This window comes from Stigmatopora argus, chromosome 12, assembly GCF_051989625.1.
Source record: "Stigmatopora argus isolate UIUO_Sarg chromosome 12, RoL_Sarg_1.0, whole genome shotgun sequence".
NCBI lineage: Eukaryota > Metazoa > Chordata > Actinopteri > Syngnathiformes > Syngnathidae > Stigmatopora > Stigmatopora argus.
Window position 1 is genome coordinate 5760485 of NC_135398.1, and position 22440 is coordinate 5782924.

The 22440-nt window shown below is 36.5% G+C and overlaps 1 protein-coding gene and 1 long non-coding RNA gene across 4 annotated transcripts in view; one reads left to right on the plus strand and one right to left on the minus strand.

Moving 5' to 3' along the window:
* LOC144085301 (ephrin type-B receptor 1-B) overlaps window positions 1-21722 on the plus strand; it is a 118530-nt gene extending 96808 nt beyond the window's left edge. For both annotated transcript variants that reach the window (XM_077614418.1, XM_077614419.1), the window contains exons 12-17: window positions 7472-7687; window positions 15710-15859; window positions 17909-18102; window positions 18260-18415; window positions 18923-20080; window positions 21328-21722. In XM_077614418.1, coding sequence (XP_077470544.1) covers window positions 7472-7687; window positions 15710-15859; window positions 17909-18102; window positions 18260-18415; window positions 18923-19031 — 825 coding nt within the window. In that variant the 3' untranslated portion in view covers window positions 19032-20080; window positions 21328-21722. The remainder of the gene's footprint in view (window positions 1-7471; window positions 7688-15709; window positions 15860-17908; window positions 18103-18259; window positions 18416-18922; window positions 20081-21327) is intronic.
* On the minus strand, window positions 7796-13347 carry LOC144085303 (uncharacterized). 2 transcript variants are annotated; one of them, XR_013304070.1, is made up of 5 exons: window positions 13065-13347; window positions 12713-12940; window positions 12243-12423; window positions 10260-10625; window positions 7796-8141 (listed from the first exon to the last, which is right to left on the minus strand). It is a non-coding gene; the product is annotated as an uncharacterized LOC144085303 (long non-coding RNA). The 2 variants fall into 2 exon arrangements; XR_013304071.1 differs by lacking the exon at window positions 13065-13347 and having other exon boundaries at window positions 12605-12737.
* Window positions 21723-22440: the final 718 nt, after the last annotated feature.

Sequence of the window (22440 nt, forward strand, 5' to 3'; positions counted from 1 at the left end):
AAAATGACATAGTATAGTATTCCTTTTTTCTTTAAAAAACGACATAGTATAATAAGGCTTTTTTTCTTGAAAAACGACATAGTATAGTAAGGCTTTTTTTCTTAAAAAACGACATAGTACATATATAGTAAGTTTTTTTTCTTAAAAAAACGAGACAGTATAGTAAGGCTTTTTTTCTTAAAAAACAACATAGTATAGTAAGGCTTTTTTTCTTAAAAACGACATAGTATAGTATTCCTTTTTTCTTTAAAAAACGACATAGTATAGTAAGGCTTATTTTCTTGAAAAACGACATAGTATAGTAAGGCTTTTTTTCTTTAAAAACGACATAGTATAGTAAGGTTTTTTTTCTTGAAAAACGACATAGTATAGTAAGGCTTTTTTTCTTTAGAACGACATAGTATAGTAAGGCTTTTTCCTTCAAAAAACAACATAGTATAATATGGCTTTTTTCCTTTAAAAAACGACATAGTATAGTATTCCTTTTTTCTTTAAAAAACGACATAGTATAGTAAGGCTTTTTTTCTTGAAAAACGACATAGTATAGTAAGGCTTTTTTTCTTAAAAAACGACATAGTACATATATAGTAAGGCTTTTTTTCTTAAAAAAACGAGATAGTATAGTAAAGCTTTTTTTCTTAAAAAACAACATAGTATAGTAAGGCTTTTTTTCTTTAAAAAACGACATAGTATAGTAAGGCTTTTTTTCTTTAAAAAACGACATAGTATAGTAAGGCTTTTTTTTCTTGAAAAACGACATAGTATAGTAAGGCTTTTTATCTTAAAAAACGACATAGTATATATATATTAAGGCTTTTTTTCTTAAAAAACGACATAGTATAGTAAGGCTTTTTTTCTTTAAAAAACGACATAGTATAGTATGGCTTTTTTTCTTTAAAAAACGACATAGTATAGTAAGGCTTTTTTTCTTAAAAAACGACATAGTATAGTAAGGCTTTTTTTCTTTAAAAACGACATAGTATATTAAGGCCATTTTCTTTAAAAATGACATAGTATAGTAAGGCTTTTTTGCTTAAAAAACGACATAGTATAGTAAGGCTTTTTTTCTTTAAAAAACGACATAGTATAGTATGGCTTTTTTTCTTTAAAAAACGACATAGTATAGTAAGGCTTTTTTTCTTAAAAACAACATAGTATAGTAAGGCTTTTTTCTTTAAAAACGACATAGTATAGTAAGGCCATTTTCTTTAAAAATGACATAGTATAGTAAGGCTTTTTTCTTTAAAAAATGACATAGTATAGTATTCCTTTTTTCTTTAAAAACGACATAGTATAGTAAGGCCATTTTCTTTAAAAATGACATAGTATAGTAAGGCTTTTTTTCTTAAAAAACGACATAGTATAGTAAGGCTTTTTTTCTTAAAAAACGACATAGTATAAATATAGTAAGGCTTTTTTTCTTAAAAAAACAACATAGTATAGTAAGGCTTTTTTTCTTTAAAAAACGACATAGTATAGTATGCCTTTTTTCTTTAAAAAAATGACATAGTATAGTATTCCTTTTTTTCTTTAAAAAACGACATAGTATAGTAAGGCTTTTTTTCTTGAAAAACGACATAGTATAGTAAGGCTTTTTTTCTTAAAAAACGACATAGTACATATATAGTAAGAGTTTTTTCTTAAAAAACGACATAGTATAGTAAGGCTTTTTTTCTTAAAAAACGACGTAGTATAGTAAGGCTTTTTTTCTTTAAAAAAACGACATAGTATAGTATGGCTTTTTTTCTTTAAAAAACGACATAGTATAGTAAGGCTTTTTTTCTTAAAAAACGACATAGTATAGTAAGGCTTTTTTTCTTTAAAAACGACATAGTATAGTAAGGCCATTTTCTTTAAAAATGACATAGTATAGTAAGGCTTTTTTTTCTTAAAAAACGACATCGTATAGTAAGGCTTTTTTTCTTAAAAAACGACATAGTATAGTAAGGCTTTTTTTCTTGAAAAACGACATAGTATAGTAAGGCTTTTTTTCTTAAAAAACGACATAGTATATATAGTAAGGCTTTTTTCTTAAAAAACGACAGTGTAGTAAGGATTTTTTTCTTTAAAAAACGACATAGTATAGTATTCCTTTTTTCTTTAAAAAACGACATAGTATAGTAAGGCTTTTTTCTTTAAAAAACGACATAGAATAGTATGGCTTTTTTCTTAAAAAACGACACAGTATAGTAAGGCTTTTTTCTTTAAAAAACGACACAGTATAGTAAGGCTTTTTTCTTTAAAAAACGATATACTATAGTAAGGCTTTTTTCTTTAAAAAACGACTGTATAGTGAGGCCTTTTTCTTAAAAAAACATACTATAGTAAGGCTTTTTTCTTTTAAAAACTACATAGTATAGTATGGCTTTTATCTTACAAAAACGACATAGTATAGTAAGGCTTTTTTTCTTTAAAAAACGACATAGTATAGTAAGGCTTTTTTCTTTTAAAAACAACATAGTATACTAAGGATTTTTTCTTAAAAAACGACATATTATAGTAAGGCTTTTTTCTTTAAAAAATGACATAGTATAGTATTCCTTTTTTCTTTAAAAAACGACATAGTATAGTAAGGCTTTTTTTCTTGAAAAACGACATAGTATAGTAAGGCTTTTTTTCTTAAAAAACGACATAGTATAGTAAGGCTTTTTTTCTTTAAAAACGACATAGTATAGTAAGGCCATTTTCTTTAAAAATGACATAGTATAGTAAGGCTTTTTTTCTTAAAAAACCACATTGTATAGTAAGGCTTTTTTTCTTAAAAAACGACACAGTATAGTAAGGCTTTTTTTCTTAAAAACGACATAGTATAGTAAGGCTTTTTTTCTTTAAAAACGACATAGTATAGTAAGGCCATTTTCTTTAAAAATGACATAGTATAGTAAGGCTTTTTTCTTTTAAAAAATGACATAGTATAGTATTCCTTTTTTCTTTAAAAAACGACATAGTATAGTAAGGCTTTTTTTCTTGAAAAACGACATATTATAGTAAGGCTTTTTTTCTTAAAAAACGACATAGTACATATATAGTAAGGCTTTTTTTCTTAAAAAAACGAGATAGTATAGTAAGGCTTTTTTTCTTAAAAAACAACATAGTATAGTAAGGCTTTTTTTCTTAAAAACGACATAGTATAGTATTCATTTTTTCTTTAAAAAACGACATAGTATAGTAAGGCTTTTTTTCTTGAAAAACGACATAGTATAGTAAGGCTTTTTTTCTTTAAAAACGACATAGTATAGTAAGGCTTTTTTTCTTGAAAAACGACATAGTATAGTAAGGCTTTTTTTCTTTAGAACGACATAGTATAGTAAGGCTTTTTCCTTCAAAAAACAACATAGTATAATATGGCTTTTTTCCTTTAAAAAACGACATAGTATAGTATTCCTTTTTTCTTTAAAAAACGACATAGTATAGTAAGGCTTTTTTTCTTGAAAAACGACATAGTATAGTAAGGCTTTTTTTCTTAAAAAACGACATAGTACATATATAGTAAGGCTTTTTTTCTTAAAAAAACGAGATAGTATAGTAAAGCTTTTTTTCTTAAAAAACAACATAGTATAGTAAGGCTTTTTTTCTTTAAAAAACGACATAGTATAGTAAGGCTTTTTTTCTTAAAAAACGACATAGTATAGTAAGGCTTTTTTTCTTTAAAAACGACATAGTATAGTAAGGCCATTTTCTTTAAAAATGACATAGTATAGTAAGGCTTTTTTTCTTAAAAAACGACATAGTATAGTAAGGCTTTTTTTCTTTAAAAAACGACATAGTATAGTAAGGCTTTTTTTCTTAAAAAACGACATAGTATAGTAAGGCTTTTTTTCTTTAAAAACGACATAGTATAGTAAGGCCATTTTCTTTAAAAATGACATAGTATAGTCAGGCTTTTTTTTTCTTAAAAAACGACATCGTATAGTAAGGCTTTTTTTCTTTAAAAAGACATAGTATAGTATTCCTTTTTTCTTTAAAAAACGACATAGCATAGTAAGGCTTTTTTTCTTGAAAAACGACATAGTATAGTAAGGCTTTTTTTCTTTAAAAACGACATAGTATAGTAAGGCTTTTTTTCTTGAAAAACGACATAGTATAGTAAGGCTTTTTTTCTTTAGAACGACATAGTATAGTAAGGCTTTTTCCTTCAAAAAACAAGATAGTATAATATGGCTTTTTTCCTTTAAAAAACGACATAGTATAGTATTCCTTTTTTCTTTAAAAAACGACATAGTATGGTAAGGCTTTTTTTCTTGAAAAACGACATAGTATAGTAAGGCTTTTTTTCTTAAAAAACGACATAGTACATATATAGTAAGGCTTTTTTTCTTTAAAAAACGAGATAGTATAGTAAGGCTTTTTTTCTTAAAAAACAACATAGTATAGTAAGGCTTTTTTTCTTTAAAAAACGACATAGTATAGTAAGGCTTTTTTTCTTAAAAAACGACATAGTATAGTAAGGCTTTTTTTCTTTAAAAACGACATAGTATAGTAAGGCCATTTTCTTTAAAAATGACATAGTATAGTAAGGCTTTTTTTCTTAAAAAACGACATAGTATAGTAAGGCTTTTTTTCTTTAAAAAACGACATAGTATAGTAAGGCTTTTTTTCTTAAAAAACGACATAGTATAGTAAGGCTTTTTTTCTTTAAAAACGACATAGTATAGTAAGGCCATTTTCTTTAAAAATGACATAGTATAGTAAGGCTTTTTTTTTCTTAAAAAACGACATCGTATAGTAAGGCTTTTTTTCTTAAAAAAACGACATAGTATGGCTTTTTTTCTTTAAAAAAATGACATAGTATAGTATTCCGTTTTTCTTTAAAAAACGACATAGTATAGTAAGGCTTTTTTTCTTGAAAAACGACATAGTATAGAAAGGCTTTTTTTCTTAAAAAACGACATAGTACATATATAGTAAGGCTTTTTTTCTTAAAAAACGACATAGTTTCGTAAGGCTTTTTTTCTTTAAAAAACGACATAGTATAGTATGGCTTTTTTTCTTTAAAAAATGACATAGTATAGTAAGGCTTTTTTTCTTAAAAAACGACATAGTATAGTAAGGCTTTTTTTCTTAAAAACGACATAGTATAGTAAGGCTTTTTTTCTTTAAAAAACGACATAGTATAGTAAGGCTTTTTTTCTTAAAAAATCAACAGTATAGTAAGGCTTTTTTCTTAAAAAATGACATAGTATAGTAAGGCTTTTTCCTTCAAAAAACAACATAGTATAATATGGCTTTTTTTCTTTAAAAAAACGACATAGTATAGTAAGGCTTTTTGTCCTGAAAAACAACATCACAACATCTTTGAGTTCTCCATGGTGGCGCTGCTGGCTCAAAGCTCCAGCATCCGTCAGAGTCTTTTGATGGATAGAGTCGGCAAGCTGCAATGACAACGTGGCTTTTTTCTTTGAAAAAACGACATAGTATAGTAAGGCTTTTTTTCTTTAAAAACGACATAGTATAGTATGGCTTTTTTTCTTTAAAAAACGACATAATATAGTATGGCTATTTTCTAAAAAAAATGACAGTATAGTAAGGCTTTCTTTCTTAAAAACGACATAGTATAGTATGGCTTTTTCTTAAAATACGACATAGTATAGTAAGGCTTTTTTTCTCAAAAAAGCGACATAGTATAATAAGGCTTTTTTCTTTAAAAAACGACATAGTATAGTGGGACTATACATGGTCATTTCTTTGGAAAAAAGCCTTACTGTACATGGTCATTTTTTAGAAAAAAAAGCCCTATTATACATGGTCTTTTTTTTTGAAAAAAAAAGCCTTACTATACATGGTCATTTCTTTTTTTCTTAAAAAGCCTTACTATACATGGTCTTTTTTTTTTTAAAGCCTTACTATACATGGTCATTTAAAAAAAAAAAAAAAAGCCTTATTATACATGGTCATTTTTGGGTTAAAAGCCTTACTATACATGGTCATTTTGGGGGGGGCAAAGCCTTACTACACATGGTCATTTTGGGGGGGAAATGCCTTACTATACATGGTCATTTTTTTGAAAAAAATCCTTACTGTACATGGTCATTTTTTTGAAAAAAAAGCCTTATTATACATGGTCATTTTTTTAAAAAAAAAAAAGCCTTACTATACATGGTCATTTTTGGGGGGGCAAAGCCTTACTATACATGGTCATTTCTTTTTTTTTTTTAAAGCCTTACTATACATGGTCATTTCTTTTTTGAAAAAAGCCTTACTATACATGGTCATTTTTGGGGGGGCAAAGCCTTATTATACATGGTCATTTTTTGGGAAAAAAAAGCCTTACTATACATGGTCATTTTTGGGGGGAAAAGCCTTACTATACATGGTCATTTTTGGGGGAAAAGGCCTTACTATACATGGTCATTTTTTAAAAAAAGTCTCACTATACATGGTTTTTTTTTTTTTTAAAGCCTTACTATACATGGTCTTTTTTTAAAAAAAAACCTTACTATACATGGTCATTTAAAAAAAAAAACCTTATTATACCTGGACATTTTTTTGAAAATAAGCCTTACTATACATGTTCATTTTTGGGAAGAAAAGCCTTACTGAAAATAAGTTGTTGTTTTTTTCAAAAAAATGACCATGTATAGTAAGGTTTTTTTTAAAGAATGACATAAACTGGTTGAACACATAGGTATTCTTTTAATGTAAGGAAACTTTTAATCAACATTCAACTCCCCTATTTTCACCTTCAAACTCACGGACGGCTGCTTCGAATCTCTTTGATCTCGGGTGAGCTTTAAGGGGTACTTTGAAGCTGGCTTTGCTAACCGCCATTTCCGACTTGTGTTTCTATCGATCTGTTTCACCCTCGTATTTGTTCCCATGTTTCAGGGGAGTTCAAAGCACCTATTAGAATTCACAGAGGAGGATGGGCCCGAAAATCCTGAACTGAAATGTTTATCAATATAGCTTTGTTTAATTAATGATATTTTGGTACATGTGGAACAGTTATTGTTATAAACATTGGCTTATAATATAATTTCGCTTAAATTTTAAGAGAGAACTTGGATGATGTGGGAATTGGTTCCACTACTATTCACATGGTAAGCAGGCTCTCAGCTGCTTGAACTAAGCTTCCAACCCACCTCCATGCTATCCCATGGACAGGCCCAACATTTCATCCAACCATATTTTAAGTGAGAACTTGGATGATGTGGGAGTCGATCCCACTACTTTTCGCATGGTAAGCGGTTGTTCTACTGCTTGAGCTAAGCTTCCAACCCACCTCCGTGCTATCCCATGGAAAGGCCCAACATTTCGTTCCGCCATTTTTTTTTGCGAGAGTTTTCATCACTATTTTTATTGACAGACTATAAATAAAATCCACGTTGTTTCCTTGCTTTTGTCAATAAATAACCTTAGCACTTACATGTTGCTGGGAAAATGTTGTATACATTTTCCAGGTTTACACCACTGTAATGTAGTGTTATTTTCTTACAAAGAAAACTCTAAAATAATATAACTGTTTATTTTGCAGCAAAATGATGGTCAGTTTACAGTGATCCAGTTGGTGGGAATGATGCGTGGAATCTCAGCGGGCATGAAATATCTCTCGGAGATGAACTACGTGCACCGAGACTTGGCCGCTCGCAACATCCTGGTCAACAGCAACCTGGTGTGTAAAGTGTCGGACTTTGGCCTATCTCGCTACCTGCAAGAGGACACCTCCGATCCCAGCTACACCAGCTCGTTGGTGAGTACTCTGGGATTCAGTATACTATTACATGTTTAATTTTCAACTGGTATTCCAATCACAAGCCTGTCCAATGAGATTTGTGTCAGCCATAATATTCTGAATAATATTCTGTTCGAGTTCAGAAAGTGCAAAGTTTTCCCAGAGCTCACGGCGCTTCCTTCCTTCTCCTTATCATCAGTCCCTCTTCCCGATGCTCTGTTGCCACGGGCCATGGTTCTGCTTCTGTCACTTCTTCATTAGTGTGGAGACAAGCCTCCTCTGGGAAGGCTTCTCTTTCGTTGACATGCCCAAAGTGCATGGAAACCAAAGGGCAAAGCGCCCTCTCCGACTGACAGTTCCCATCTCTTCCGCATGCCTGTTTGCCTAACTCCTTCTCTTTCACTCATCGTTCATTATTACTGGGGCATCATGGGAGGTTTTGGCTCCTCATTACCTCCTCCACACCACAGATCTGTAATTATCAGAAGCCATTCGTTAGTTCATCGGCTGCCACTTTTTATTCTCGTTCAAAACACATTCAGGCAACCTCATGAACACAAAACTAACATGACAACTCCCTCAGTGGGTGTCTGGACGTGTAATTAATGGTAAGCGTGTCTATGTGTTACTTTTATCAAGCTATTCCTAATTTCATGAATTTTAAGGAGTGCAAATGAGCTGATGTTGCTTTTTGGAGAACCCATAAAGATTACTAATAGCAGAATTTGAAAAACAAATTGAGGTTGAGATAATACACCGAAGTGCTAAATACAAAATGTGTCCATAAAGTTCCATGGATAAGGTCATAAAATACATATTTAAAGCCCAAACTATCAGTTTTCCCCTACAGTTTGGGACAGATGAACCAGCATACCTACAAAAGCATATAAACAATTCAGAGAGGCTTCAACATTGCGCCTGCTAACAACGCCCTGAGCGTAAGACAGATTCAGAGAACAGCAGCAACCCCCTCTACTAAGGGGCCCTGGCTGCATGAGGTTTTTTTTCTCCCCCTTCTTTCCCAAGATCAACGCCTCATCAAGGGGACCTGTTTTGAAGACTTCAAGATGGCAATGACAATAGAGCTGCAGAGAATTTAGAAGGAATCCTTTGAGACTGCTTGAAAATGGTGCTGAAAAAGGCTGGGAACGTTTATTATACTCAAAAATGTAGTTTGCTTTTGGCGCCAGTAGTTTTCTAGATGTTGTTTCATATCTGGCATTTCACCCTCCTTTTGTTTTGGATTACCATTTGCTCTTCGGAAGTTAAACATTTTCTCTGTTAGCCTCATGGACATTTAATGTTAATTAGGTATTCTTTACGCTCTGATTATACAGAATATTGTTACTTCTCTGATAAAACTGTATATATTACGGGTGGATATGAATATTAATACTTTATGCTATGAAAGGGGGTCTATTTTAGGACTGCTTTGTGATGTATTTGACACATGCAGGTAGTAGTCTGGTGAGTCAGTGCCTGGAGGCTCAAAGAAAGACTTCTTAAAATATATATTTTTAATTTTATTTCCATGAAAGGTTAAGACAATGGGGGAAAAACTGCTCTATTCCAAAATAGTTCTTTTCATCTTTCTTAAACAACAACAACAACAAAACCAATAGTACGTCACTCACTGTGCTGAATGTTAAGCAAACCCTAAAGGTGAATAATGCTTTTACACATTACTGAGAATCCTGAGGATAGTTCATTAAGACTTCCTTGTTACAAAGATCCTTCCTCTAACGTATTTAAGGCGGACATGCAAACAAGCTTCAGGGGATGTTGGGGGTTTGTGCCTCATGCACACGGTTTTACAGCGTAATTAAGCGAGCCACGCTCGCCTTCCCTTCATGACCTGCTCGGTTGGCTATGACCTGTCGCAACCAATCAGCAGGCGAGACTGCTGCCGCAGACAAGGCCGAGGGAGTTAGGGAAAATTAAATTGCGCTAACATGCGGTGATTTACATTGGCATCGACCTACTCCCCGGGCAAATTAATCTCCTCTTCGACACTCCTTTTTCTATGCAGTGTTTGGCACTGCAATTACTGTACATGCATTGTGGTGCGATGTATAGTCAGGGGGACTGGCTGGTCATTGTGTTTAACATGAACATGGGTTCACATCGAGGCTATGCGGTCAGGTGTTCGCATACAGAGCGAGTAGGTTTACAATTGCAGGGTGCACAGGAAAAAAGGATTTGTTTACTGTAGCCATAAAAATCATGCCCATACTAGACCAGTATTTTTGAATGAAGGATTTACAACATTCTACAGGGTGTTCCAAAATGTTTGACTCAATTTTCTAGGACAATAATTTTGAGAATTTTCGTTGGAATGACTTCAAATTTTCACTGCTTGTCTAGAAACGTTTCAAGTGTTTGTTTGTAATGTTTTGCAGTTTCATCTTTTCAGGTTAAGAAATGGTGTTCACTTTAAAATAAAAGGCAATTTGGATGTTACAGTATGACAGACTAAGTTACTGCAGATTGCAGCGTGCCTTCTTCACAAATTTTGCAAAGAAGGCACCAACTACAAAACAAATTAGGACTTGACAGCAAAATGTTCAAGAAAGGGGCTGCTTATGCTTACCTAAATCACCAGGACAGACATCAACATCAGCAGAGACAGTTGGTGAAGCCTTCCTGCGTAGTCCTCGGAAGAGTGTTAGAAGAGCAAGTGTGGAAACCCACATTCCAAGGTTCCAATCCAAGTCAGTCCACCTGTGTGGAGTTTGTCCTGCAATCGGCTGGCCTTTGATTCAGGGTGTCCCAGGGGCAAGTGTGGAAACCCACATTTGAGCCCTTTTCTTGAAATTTTTGGTGCCAAGTCCTAATTTGTTTTGTAGTTGGTGCCTTCGTTGCAAAATTTGTGAAGAAGGCACGGTGGTTGAGTGAGTCCGAGCATCCTGTAACACGCAAAATGCCTTTTCTTTTGAAGTGAAAGGCATTTCTTAACCTGAAAAGATAGAAATGTCAAACGTTACACACAAAAACTTGAAACGTTTCTACACGAGCTGTGAAAATTTGAGGTCATTCCAACGAAAATTGTCAAAATGATTGGTCTACGAAATGGGGTCAAACATTTTGGAACACTCTGTATATACTCGAGGGATACTTGAGTTTGTTTGTATTTGTACAACAATGTGTATTTCACACACAACTTACTTATCCAACTTTGATTATCTTGAATGTAAAAATGTAATCATTGTAAATGTAAAAAGAAAAATTTTCACAGCCTTCATTTCAGTCATCAAACTTTCCGCCAAAAATCAGCCCCCTGGCCTGATTCCCGACTTGTTAGTCGTCAGACAAATTACTCTGAGCGTCTTACCCACTTAGAGCTTTTTTTCTATTGCCCCATGTGACGGTATGGTAAACACATCATTACCTTTCAGTTCTGTGCATACTCTATTTCTGTATGTTTGTGGACAAACACAAAGAGTATACATCTTCAAGTGCCTTTTGCCATTGGCGTATTTGTCTGCGTCATTGGGGTGGAAAGAGGTTGAAAGGCGAGGTCATACGGAGTTTGCAACAAAGCTCGTCTGCCCGCGACCCGATCGACATTTTGTCCGCTCTGCTCCACTGCTCACACGATGTGAAATGTGCTGCTGTTTTCTGTCACTTGACTGCTTTCTATTTGCGTCATTTTACCCTCACAGAAGCCGTGTAAATTTTTGCTATACAGATTTTTACAGGTGCTTTTTTCCCCTCATTCAAATATATGCTATTAAAAAAAAATAAGGCAATACTGTCATCACGACCAATTAAATAATGTAAATGTAAATAGTAAATCAACAATTAGTGTATTTAGTGTCTTTTTGGCCCACTTTTTTTGCAAGTAACAGTGGCACTGTATTTTAACAATTTGATCTTACAATCACCAAGAAAATACGCCATGTTGACCTTTCATTCACTAAGTTCTTATAAAATTAATTAAATGATAATAGATAAATAAGTGTGTAAATTGGTGCCCATTGCAAAAGCTACAAACTTGCAATGGATTAGCTACAAAAACCACAGCTGCCATACATTATTACCCTGATAAGATCAACTGAAAACATGAGCAAGGAGCTTGAATCTGACAACCTCAGGTTTCTACCCAACTACAAACGGATGTTATGAACTAGCGATAAAAAGCTGCCGGCAATTTCAAAAGGAGTCCTTCCAATATTGCCTTTTCTTCTTTTGATTGATTTGTTACGGAAAGATAAAGAAGAACATTTTGTCCCAATTGATGTCAGTCATTCTCTTTCGAAAATGTGACATGCTCCAAGCCCTCGGGCTATTTTTCATGTTGAAATAATGTGCCTTTGTTTATCCATGCACAGGTGAGGTTAAAAATAGACTTGCTTCTGATGTAAAATAAATTCAGCATAAAAATGCCTGGACCCAGCATTGTGCTGCCTGATGAGGGTCATGTATTCAAATAGAATGGCTTTGTTGTCATTTCTGTTTTCTCTTTGCATTGGTTGAGCCCAAAACATTGCCATTAGTGATAGCACAGATTGTTATTTTCATATGATGGCGTCAGCGAATGCTAAGGGAACATGAAGAGAGACGATACACTTACCTCACAGTCATCCTCGCCTCCTGATGAGCGTGAGTCACCAGTGCAGTGACCGAACATGATCTTTAGCTGACTTCCCCACCTGGGTTGAGGCTGGTAGCACCTTTCTGAGCATTTTCCATCTCATTCAGCACTACAATTGCAATCCTCGTAGTGTTGCCTCTAATGAGCTGTGAAGGCCACACTAGGAAGAAAAAAAAAAGAAAGAATTAGTTATCATAATCAAGAATTGGACTTCATCTTCTGAGTTTTCAAAGCAAATAGATATTTCTACTATGTGACCATAGAGCAGTCATCTGGAAGATATTTTCTGAAGTATAGTAATGAAGTTTATTGGAATGCCAATAATTTGAGAACTAATTAACCTTGGGACACAGTGTGAAGTATGCATTTTTATCTTGATTTCAGTCCACACTGGGTTGTCAAGGTGGCTATTTAGTGCTATTTCACAAACCTTGCTCTTTTCTTCTTACAGCCAAGGATTTGCTGCTGCCATTCTTTGACTTGACCATGTATGTGTTAAAAGACCAGTGTCCATCTCTCTGCTAGTCATCCCCTGGGTGGTTTAGGAACCCAGCATCTTGCCATGCTCCTTTTTTTTTACTTCTTTCTGTTCTTCATCTGGCTGTCACTCTTCCCCTATCCAAAAGTCGCTCCCCATCACTCTCACTTTGGGGAGACATCCAGGAGAGATGGTTGCTCTTGGGATTTCATGAAAAAAGATGTTGCATTGTTGGTGAAGTAATGGAAATAAGAGATGGGAATTGCAAAGTGATAAAAATTAGTTATAAATAATTCCGAGTTGGCTATTGGAGGATGACTGACCTCATTGAACTGGTATATTTGCATCGTACTTCATGCTTTCTCAAGTTGTACTTCAGGTCTTGCTTGTTTTCTTGTGGTATCCGTGACAGGCTACAGGAATATGGTTCTGTCAAGGCCCAGAGGCTCGAGGGTGCACAGTTTTTCAGCCCACGTTTAACCACGGATTCAAGTGTGTTGCCTCTTTGCCAAGGCCACAGCAGAGTGAAATAAAGCTCAACATCAGCTCAGGGGGTAGGGAGGGGGCGGCACTCACTAAATATTAGATATTAGTTCCTGCAACAGGAAACTTATCATGTTTTAATCCAAAAAGAGTATATTATTTACATAGTGCAGTGTGTTCTCCACATTCCAGGAAATGTAAGTGTTGTCTATGTCATTCTCTTTCTATTGGGACAGAGCGCAAACACACAAGAATGTGTCCTAACTTGAAAGCATTTTAAGATGCCAAAGAGAATGCTTTCTTTTCTAAAGAGTTATATTTCAGTTGTAATTTTAAATCGGGGCTTGACAATGTATTTTTCGACCCATCAGAATTGGGATTTCAGCATTGGTATATAGCAACGGTATTTTCTTAATGCATTGAACGATTACAAAATTAGATGGACATTTTCTTACTTTCACACTTGAAACCAGCCTGAATTCTGATTTTTCTACTGCTTTCCCACATGCAGCAAAGCCAACGTGTTTTTAGCGATCCTCCTGGGATTTCACAAAGCACTTGATATTTTTCTGTTGATACAAGGTCTGTTTTAATTCCCATCATCACTATTCCTCCACCCTAACTCTCTGTGGTACTAACATCATTTTCTGTCAAGTGGGAGAAGTGTAAAAACACAATTTTCCCCTTTTTGTTATCTTTACTTTTTTCTTCAGAGCATGATCAGTTCGGTATTTTTGAAACCAGGATTTTTGGCAGCGCTATCACTAGCCCACAGCCGTAATTACCAAAGGGTTTGCATTGCTGCCTCCCTACGCGGTTGCCTTCGAAATGTTATTACTTTTCGCTCTATTTATGAAGTCTTTACCTAGGCCATTCCAACTTGTATCCAAGGAGGATGCCACAGTGTGAGACCTAATATTAATAAGGAGCAAAGGCAGGAGCAAGTTCGTTTGGAATATGTGTAAAAACCTTTGTCCGTGTTTACATTGGAACGTCTTAAGATGCCTGAAGTCATAACATTTGGAATTCAGGTTCCCCTCCTCTCGACTTGCACACACATTTTGCATTTGACACTCTTGTCTGCAGCTTTTGTAAGGTTGACTGACTCAACTTCTGTTCAAAGCAGTAAGACTAGCACCACCAAATATGTTAAAACCCATCAAAGTGTTGTGTTGTTTTCACAAAGATTTTGTTTTCTTATTGCACTTCATTGACAAGAATATTTACAATACCTTCGTTATTAAAGTTAAACTATGTTTTGCCTATCCGGACTACTAACAGTGGTAAATATTTAGTGTTTTCACAATACTTCAGTTAAGAATATTTAGATCTTGCATTGCCACACCTATTGCACATACTTGCGATAGCATATACACACAGAAGACAAATGGCTTTATTCATTTATTTACTCACTTTTGGGATTTCGTACTTGAAGCGAAATAATTAAAAGCAATGTGAAAATATAAGAATCTCCTTTGTCAATTCATGATCATGATAAAGTATGGCTAAAGCACTTAAATCGCTTGGGATTAACTCGTCTATTGATCTGTTCTCTAAGTGTTTTATTCACTGTTGAAACCTACCTTGGACCGCTTTTGCTCCTCAACTGCTGCCAATTTATAGTGTCTATGTGTGTGTGTTGTTGTTGCGCCAACAATACACAGGGTCAAACCCTATCGAGATTAATGTGCTGAGCCACTGGCACATTTGCAACACCTCCACAGACTCCTTTTGACAAGACTTTGATCAAGCACTGTGAACACACATTTTGAGATTAGTTCTCGCCAGTGAGTCAAACTGTGCATGGAAATCCTTTGAATTACTATTCATTGTCTGCATCCATCCCCATCTCTGCCCCCATCACTGAGGCTGGTTTGTTTTTCCTCAGTGCCTGTATCCAACTGCGGCTTATCGGTGAATTCTCAGGTTTGACTAATTGGCATTATTAAACCAGTGGTGGGCTCAAGATACGCAGCTTGACAGTCTGCCTGTTTACACAAAACTATCAATGCCTCTGCGTGCCCATTTGGAAAATTAGACAAGCAGCTGTCAGTTTCAATAAAAAGAGAGGCACGGTTTTGCCGCAGGCTCAGGTAGTCCAATTACAGGCGGACACAGTCAATGTATTAGGCAGGAACCGACGTCCATCTCTTTCCATTTAAACAGAGGGGGGGACGTCATTTGTTGATGTGTGAAGGGCAAACGCTGTTGTGAGCCTTCGCCGAGACAATTGCTGAATCTTCTGGAAGTTTGCAATTGATGCACAAGTTAGAAGAAGGACGAAGGGCCAAAGTCAAGTGAGCAAGGATTTAGGGCGCTTGATTGCAGAGATGGAAAGTTGAGTTGGCTTTAGTCACTGTTTGATGCCTTGAAAATGAACAAACAGATTAAGACTCTTCTTGCTCTTCTTTGTTGATGAAGTAAGACTACAGTATTAAGACAGCTTGATGTGAATGATCATTTCTTTGTCTTGTTTTTTTTTCAGGGTGGAAAGATCCCTGTGAGGTGGACCGCACCGGAAGCCATAGCTTACAGGAAGTTCACATCGGCCAGCGACGTGTGGAGCTATGGCATCGTCATGTGGGAAGTGATGTCATTTGGAGAGAGGCCCTACTGGGACATGTCCAATCAAGATGTAAGTGGTATTGAAGGGGGGCTGTCACATTAGACCTTCTATGGTAATATTGTAGAATCAGAATCAGTTTGTTCAGTTGAAGATAATGAGGTTAAGTCAGTAAAACCATGTGTAAATTCTAAGAAAATATTTTTTACCATTCATTCATTTTCAGTACCGCTTATCCTCACTAAAAATATTAAAAATAAAGCTAAAATAAATAAATACCCTACTCCATTCATTATATACTCATACTGCGTGTCCTGAGAAATTAAATATAATTTTATATTTCTACTAGTGCAATAAATACAAAGACCTAAGGGGTGATGCTAATTAAACAAACGGCAGCCACACACTGGTGGAGTGGTTAACTCATCTGCTTCACAGTTTTGAGAGCGAAGGGTTCAATCCCCCATGGGTTCTGAAATTCTTGTGTGGAGTTGGCATGTTCTTCCTGTGCGGGTTTTTTACGGGTGCTCTGGTGGCTTCCCACATCCCTTAAACATGCGTGCTAGGATGGTTGAACCCTCTAAATTGTCTCTAGGTATGAGTTTGAGCACACTGGTTGTTTGTCTTCTTGTGCCCTGCAATTGGCTGTCAATCAATTTGAGGTGTCCCCCGTTTACTGCCCTTAGCTGGCTGGGAGAGGCCCCAGCACCCCCGCAAGCCTTGTGATAAGCAGTACAGAAAATGAATAATGAGCACTTGTCAAGCACAATCCCACATGTACTTAACATACTATCATCACACATTTCATCACCCTCCATCTCACATCTTTGACAATGCCCTTGACATTGATGATGAGAAAGAGGACATCGCACTCACTCCACTCTGCCCCTTACCTCCCAGGAAGTTTTTGAAAGCAGTCCTCCACATCTGTTTGGGTTGGTGCCACGCACAAAAATAGTGCGGCACCAGCTTTGAGTATATTTCCAAAGTCTGAGAGATATCTCTCAGCTATTGAAGCCGTGCGCTCATTGGGCCCCAGAGGATGCTGCTCCACAAGGACCATCCAATGCAACAGATGCTGCCTCAGTGGGCCAGCAGCAAACAGCAATGTGCTGAGGCCACTGTAGCGGTGGCAACTGGCATCACTCAGCATGTCCGGATGGTCTCTGCACACATACATAGGATTTCAAAACACACACAAACACTAAGAATCATTTTTCAAATCTCTTCTAAGTTGTACTCAATTCTGCGGTGGGGTATAAACCAGCATCGTTTTTCCATGATAGTATCTTTAATACTGAATGTCACACTCAGTCATTATCTTATAGTGAGGTATTTTAATGGGAAAATTATATCAGCAGACAGAAGATGTTCAGTGCAGTAAATCACTGACGTTCATATGGAAGAGCCATAAATGATGTCGTTTTACAACAACTGAGCTGAGCACTTTAATGTGCTATTTCCTTTTAAAAGGATTCATTCATTAATTACAAGTATTTTCCTACTGTTCGTCTTCATTTTTGCATTACATCCAAATAACAGGACTTAAAAAATCAATCCACGCTGTATCATTCCTTATATGTGAGCATGTGTAGATAGATGCATATTATCATGTTTAAAATGTGCAAAGTATAGATCACAATAGTGCTATGAAAGTAGTTTTGCCATGATTTGTATTATAATAGTTTGTTGTGTGTGTGCGTGTGTGTGTGTGTGTGTGTGTTGAATGTTTACATCTACTGGCTTCGAGATTACCAATCTTGAATTAGTGGCCAATTCTTACAGTTTTTGTTGTTTTCTATGCCTGGCTTTCGCAGGAGGCTTAAAGCAGGTGTCGCTGCCTGTGTATTAAATAATGCTCAATTTTTTTTTGTTTACAAACCTGTTTTTCTTTTATTCATTCATTTTCTGTACGGCTCATCTTTACAAGTGTCACGGGCCAAACTCTTTTATACACTGAATAATAGGAAAGGGTTTATCAGGTCAATGGACTTGTAAGGATAAGAGGAGTGGATGTACCATTACAGCTAAACATGAGGGGAGTACAAGTTTATGAGATGGAACCATCAATGAGCTCAATATAAGTGCAGATAAAACCTGATTCTCCTTCACGTTGTCTAGGTGATTAATGCCATCGAGCAGGATTACCGTCTGCCGCCTCCTATGGACTGCCCCAGTGCCCTGCACCAGCTCATGCTGGACTGTTGGCAGAAGGACCGCAATGTCCGGCCACGCTTCACAGACATCGTCGGCACCCTGGACAAGATGATCCGTAACCCCACCAGCCTCAAAGCTGTCGCCAATATCCCTGCAGTGTACGTATTAACACCAGAAAAGTCAGGTTACTCATGCCATAAATATAAAGAATACTTTTTGTTTGTGTTTATGTATTATGTACAATGTGGTCCGCACCATTGCCATATTGTAGTATTTCCATAGCATCACAAACCTTCTTTGCATGTTGTTTCGTAGGCCTTCTCAGCCACTGTTGGACAGATCCACCCCCGACTTCAACACCTTCAGCTCCGTAGAAGACTGGCTCAGTGCCATCAAGATGAGCCAATACAGAGATAACTTCCTAAACTCAGGCTTCACGTCCTTGCAGCTGGTGGCTCAAATGACCTCAGAGTGAGTTGGACACACGTGCGCATGTTCAAAAGCCATATGGGACTTGAAATGCTCACTCAATTCAAGTGCGCCTATTTTTAGCTCAGAACTCCTCCAAGGACCCGACATACTGGAAGAATCTGTCAAAATGCATGAAAATAGAAGTCGTCAACATAGTTATGTTTGAAAAAAAATGTAGAGATACACGGGAAATGCAAAGTAGAAATTCAACTTTTTTAGTAAATCAACTCAGAATATATTGCATGTCAAGAGTCTTAAAATGTTCAATTTGGGATTATGTCGATTAATGGGATAATCCCTTAATTGTCAATCAATTATTCGGTACACCTCCGTAACATCAACCAAAAGTACTTGGAAGTTCTAGTGGATTGACATTTCAATGATCTTCAATTAGGAAATTATGCATTCAGTTAAAGTCAATTACGGGTGCGGTCATATAACAGATTACATTCACAAAATCAAGGCAACATTTGTCTGAATTTTCTCTTTCCCATTTTCTGTTAATAGGGACTTACTGCGAATAGGTGTAACCTTAGCCGGCCACCAAAAGAAGATCCTAAATAACATCCAGTCCATGAGGGTACAGATGAGCCAGTCTCCCACTGCTATAGCATGACTACAAGGGGCGTCGTACTACGGAGCGGGCAGCATTCGGAGGACCACCACCACCAACAACAACAATGGCTCACGAATGACCCCCAATCTGTCAGAACACGCCAGGGTCGAGACTGTTGTCTTAATCTGATCATCACCAGGAGACCAGGGTCTAAAATTCCAAATTTTACAAAATCAACAGAGGAGTTCAGGGTCCACATATGACAAAAGGCAATGGAAACTGTTGTGAAGGACTGGAAATTCCTCAACAGTAATCGGGATTCCTTATCTTGTACCTCTATGTTATCTGGACTATTTTAGAAACATAATGTGATCTGTGATTTCTATTGTTTGTTTTATAACACGTGTGCAATGAAGACGCCTTGACGTGGCCATACATACGTAAGTGGTAGAATACGCAAGTGATTGCTAGTAAGAGTAATTAGGGGGAGAAGAATACAGGGATGTACAGTTGTTTTGCTCACACAATGCTGAGCGTCTTACATTTTTCATCTTTGTTTTTATCGCTGTAGCAAGATTGCTCACTCTTGCTTTTAACACTACCTGTAGAGTCGGGGGTACGGGCGGGGCTTTGCCTGTGCCAAGAGTATACACAGTAAATGTTTATTTCTTGCTAAATATTATTATATCTTTCATAATAGACCTTCATATTGAAGGTGATGCTCATGAATGTGTATGTACAGGACTTTCTGCTTGCATTTTTGGCAAAGACTGCTTAGGCAAGGTGTAGCTTCCTGCGATGCCTTGGATCGCTTTTAAAGATGGACTAAGCCCTAAGTTCATCTTGTAAATCCAGGGTCACCTCTCGACTCGACCTTTACGTGATGGATATGTCAAAAGATAAAGAAAAAAACAAGTGAAGTATTGTCAAGATAAAAAAGCATCTTGCTGGGATCATGTTTAGTGTGGGTCTACTCATGCCGCCTCTTGCTGGTGAGCACTTATCTTGTACAGTTTCATTCTTTTATTCCTCGTGTTTGTTAGAAACGCACCCATCCACAGAGGAAGGAGGGACGGCGCCTCCTCGCTTTGGCCGGCACCACATTCATGGTGAGTGTCAAGCGATTCACTGATTCAATTTGATCTTTTAAGACAAACACAATAGTGTTTTCTACATGACTAGTCGGATTCACCCATTGTTTATTTTCAACTCAAAAGCTTTGCTGAGTTCAAATCCAAAACCATGCAAGGCCACCGTCAGCAGGCATCTTTTCTTCAGATTTACAAACCCAATAGTCACAAAAATTTAGTAACATTTTGGGATACCAGTTCACGAATATAATCGTCCACCCTAAAAACAAGTTGACGCCAAATGTCTGGACAAGTAAAGTCAATATGGTATGAGTGCCACTTGTAGCCACACCAGCTGGGTTGGCTTACAAGTTTGAAAAGCACAGATAGGGCTGAAAATCAGAGCTGTATGTCAGTACTGTATTTCTTCAGAGCATAAATGTCTGATGCCATTCTGACATCAGTCCAGTGGAGTTTATATTTGCATGAGCACAAAGAGGCTTTTAGTGTCATTCATACCTAAGAATCATCTCACTTGCCAAAGTGATTTGGCAGTGTCGTGGAATCATCTAACACAGTCATTTAGGCTATGGATTTACACACTAGCGCAGCAGGCTAACTTTAAACATTATCTGCGGTGGAAAATCTTAAAGTTGTCTTTGTTCAATTGTCAATGACAGTGACAGAGTGACAAGCAAATTAATGAAATGCGCTTTCATTAAATGGCACAAGGCACAATAAAAGCTGCTGTCCTACCTGTCTCTGCCCGCTTTGGAAATTGAAGCTTCTCACAAGGGTGTTTTCCATCGCTGCTCAAGATTGGCATGAAGATCTGCAGTGGGATTCAATTAGAATGCATTAGCACCTCATCCAGGTTCAGTCTCATCTGTTTGCTTTGTCGGCACGAGGGCCGTGAATGAGTAAATGCTCATTACGCCAACATTTTAATCCTATTTTCACCATTTCATCAGTTTGTCTCTGTCGGTTTCAAACTGTAAACTTTACTTGGGGTGGGGTTGATTAATGCACAGGTGGGGTAAATAACCAACCCCCACCTCAATATAAATCCACATGCAATAATCATTAAGGACATGAGGGAAACACAAGAACAGAGCTCATTAAATTCTTTCACTGTACTGTAGTACTATGTGTATGTGTAAGTGTTGGAAAAGAGACCACTCACTTTAAGTTCCTTATTTCACGCTTGTCATTTGTAGGTTAGAGGGGTGGTTCGTCTTGATCATGCTCTGAAATGGTCCACTCTCCTTTTTTATCTTCTCTTTCAGACTCCTGAGAGGCTCGATACACTCTTTATATACCACATGCATGGAAAGGACTCTGAAGTCACTGAAAGGGCCAATCGAGGTAGGGAATTAGAAGACGACCCATGATTGCTAGGAAACCAGTCACGACCTCCCACCATTCTATGGTACACAACGGATTTAATGTCCACATTTGTTTTTTTTGTGTGTGTATGTGAGCCTGATTATGTACAGACATTTATATTGGCGAAGGTACACAGTATGCGTGTGACTGTCCCCCTTTATTCGTCCGTTTCTGTATAGCTCCACACTTGTAAATTGTGACAAAGTACACGTCCAAGAGTTTGTAAGCTGTAACTTTCTGAGAACTGTTGTATTAAAATGCACATAATAAACGCCTTGACAAAACAAGTCCATCACCTTATGGTCTGACGTGCTTGTATTTTATTAATATCAACCTATGAATCTGTGAATTAGTCAACAAAACACAGGTGGGAGTGCTAAAGTCATTTCACAGCAGGCTTGACAGTCCAATGTTTTCGGTCTTATGTTTACTTTCACAAAGAACTGACGGATTACGTTGTAAGTCTTTACAAATAATAATGGAGCCGTCAGTCATAATACGAGCTAGAGAGAAAATATCCGACTTAAAATCTGCTAGGAGTCCAAAATGCCAATGTGGGAAATTTGTAGAAAATAATACAAAAGCTGTGGCCCAACATCTTGCTAACTGTTCATTCTGAAGGTCTTTAACTGTTTTTAATACATCCTTTTACACTAATTCGCATTAGGGTGTGGTTTTCAATAGATTAACTGTGAGTGACTTGACTTGTACAATTACCAAAAGTATATTTTATCTTGTAAACCTCAGTTTCCAGTTCGTGATATTGAAGTTGTTTCCTGTCAGACTGGAAAGTACGTTCCCAAGTAATGACATGCTCGATGAGGTGTGTCGAAAAAGTCCGAGAATGTGTCCCAACTCTTCCCACTCAACTAAAACAGTTTTATTGACTTCAAAATGATTGATGACTGCCTACATACTGAATTGTAGCGGACAGTCGGCCGAGCCAAAAAAGAGAAGACGCCAAGTGGATTTAGAAAACAGCCAATGTTCTGTCTTTTTCAATGTTTGATACA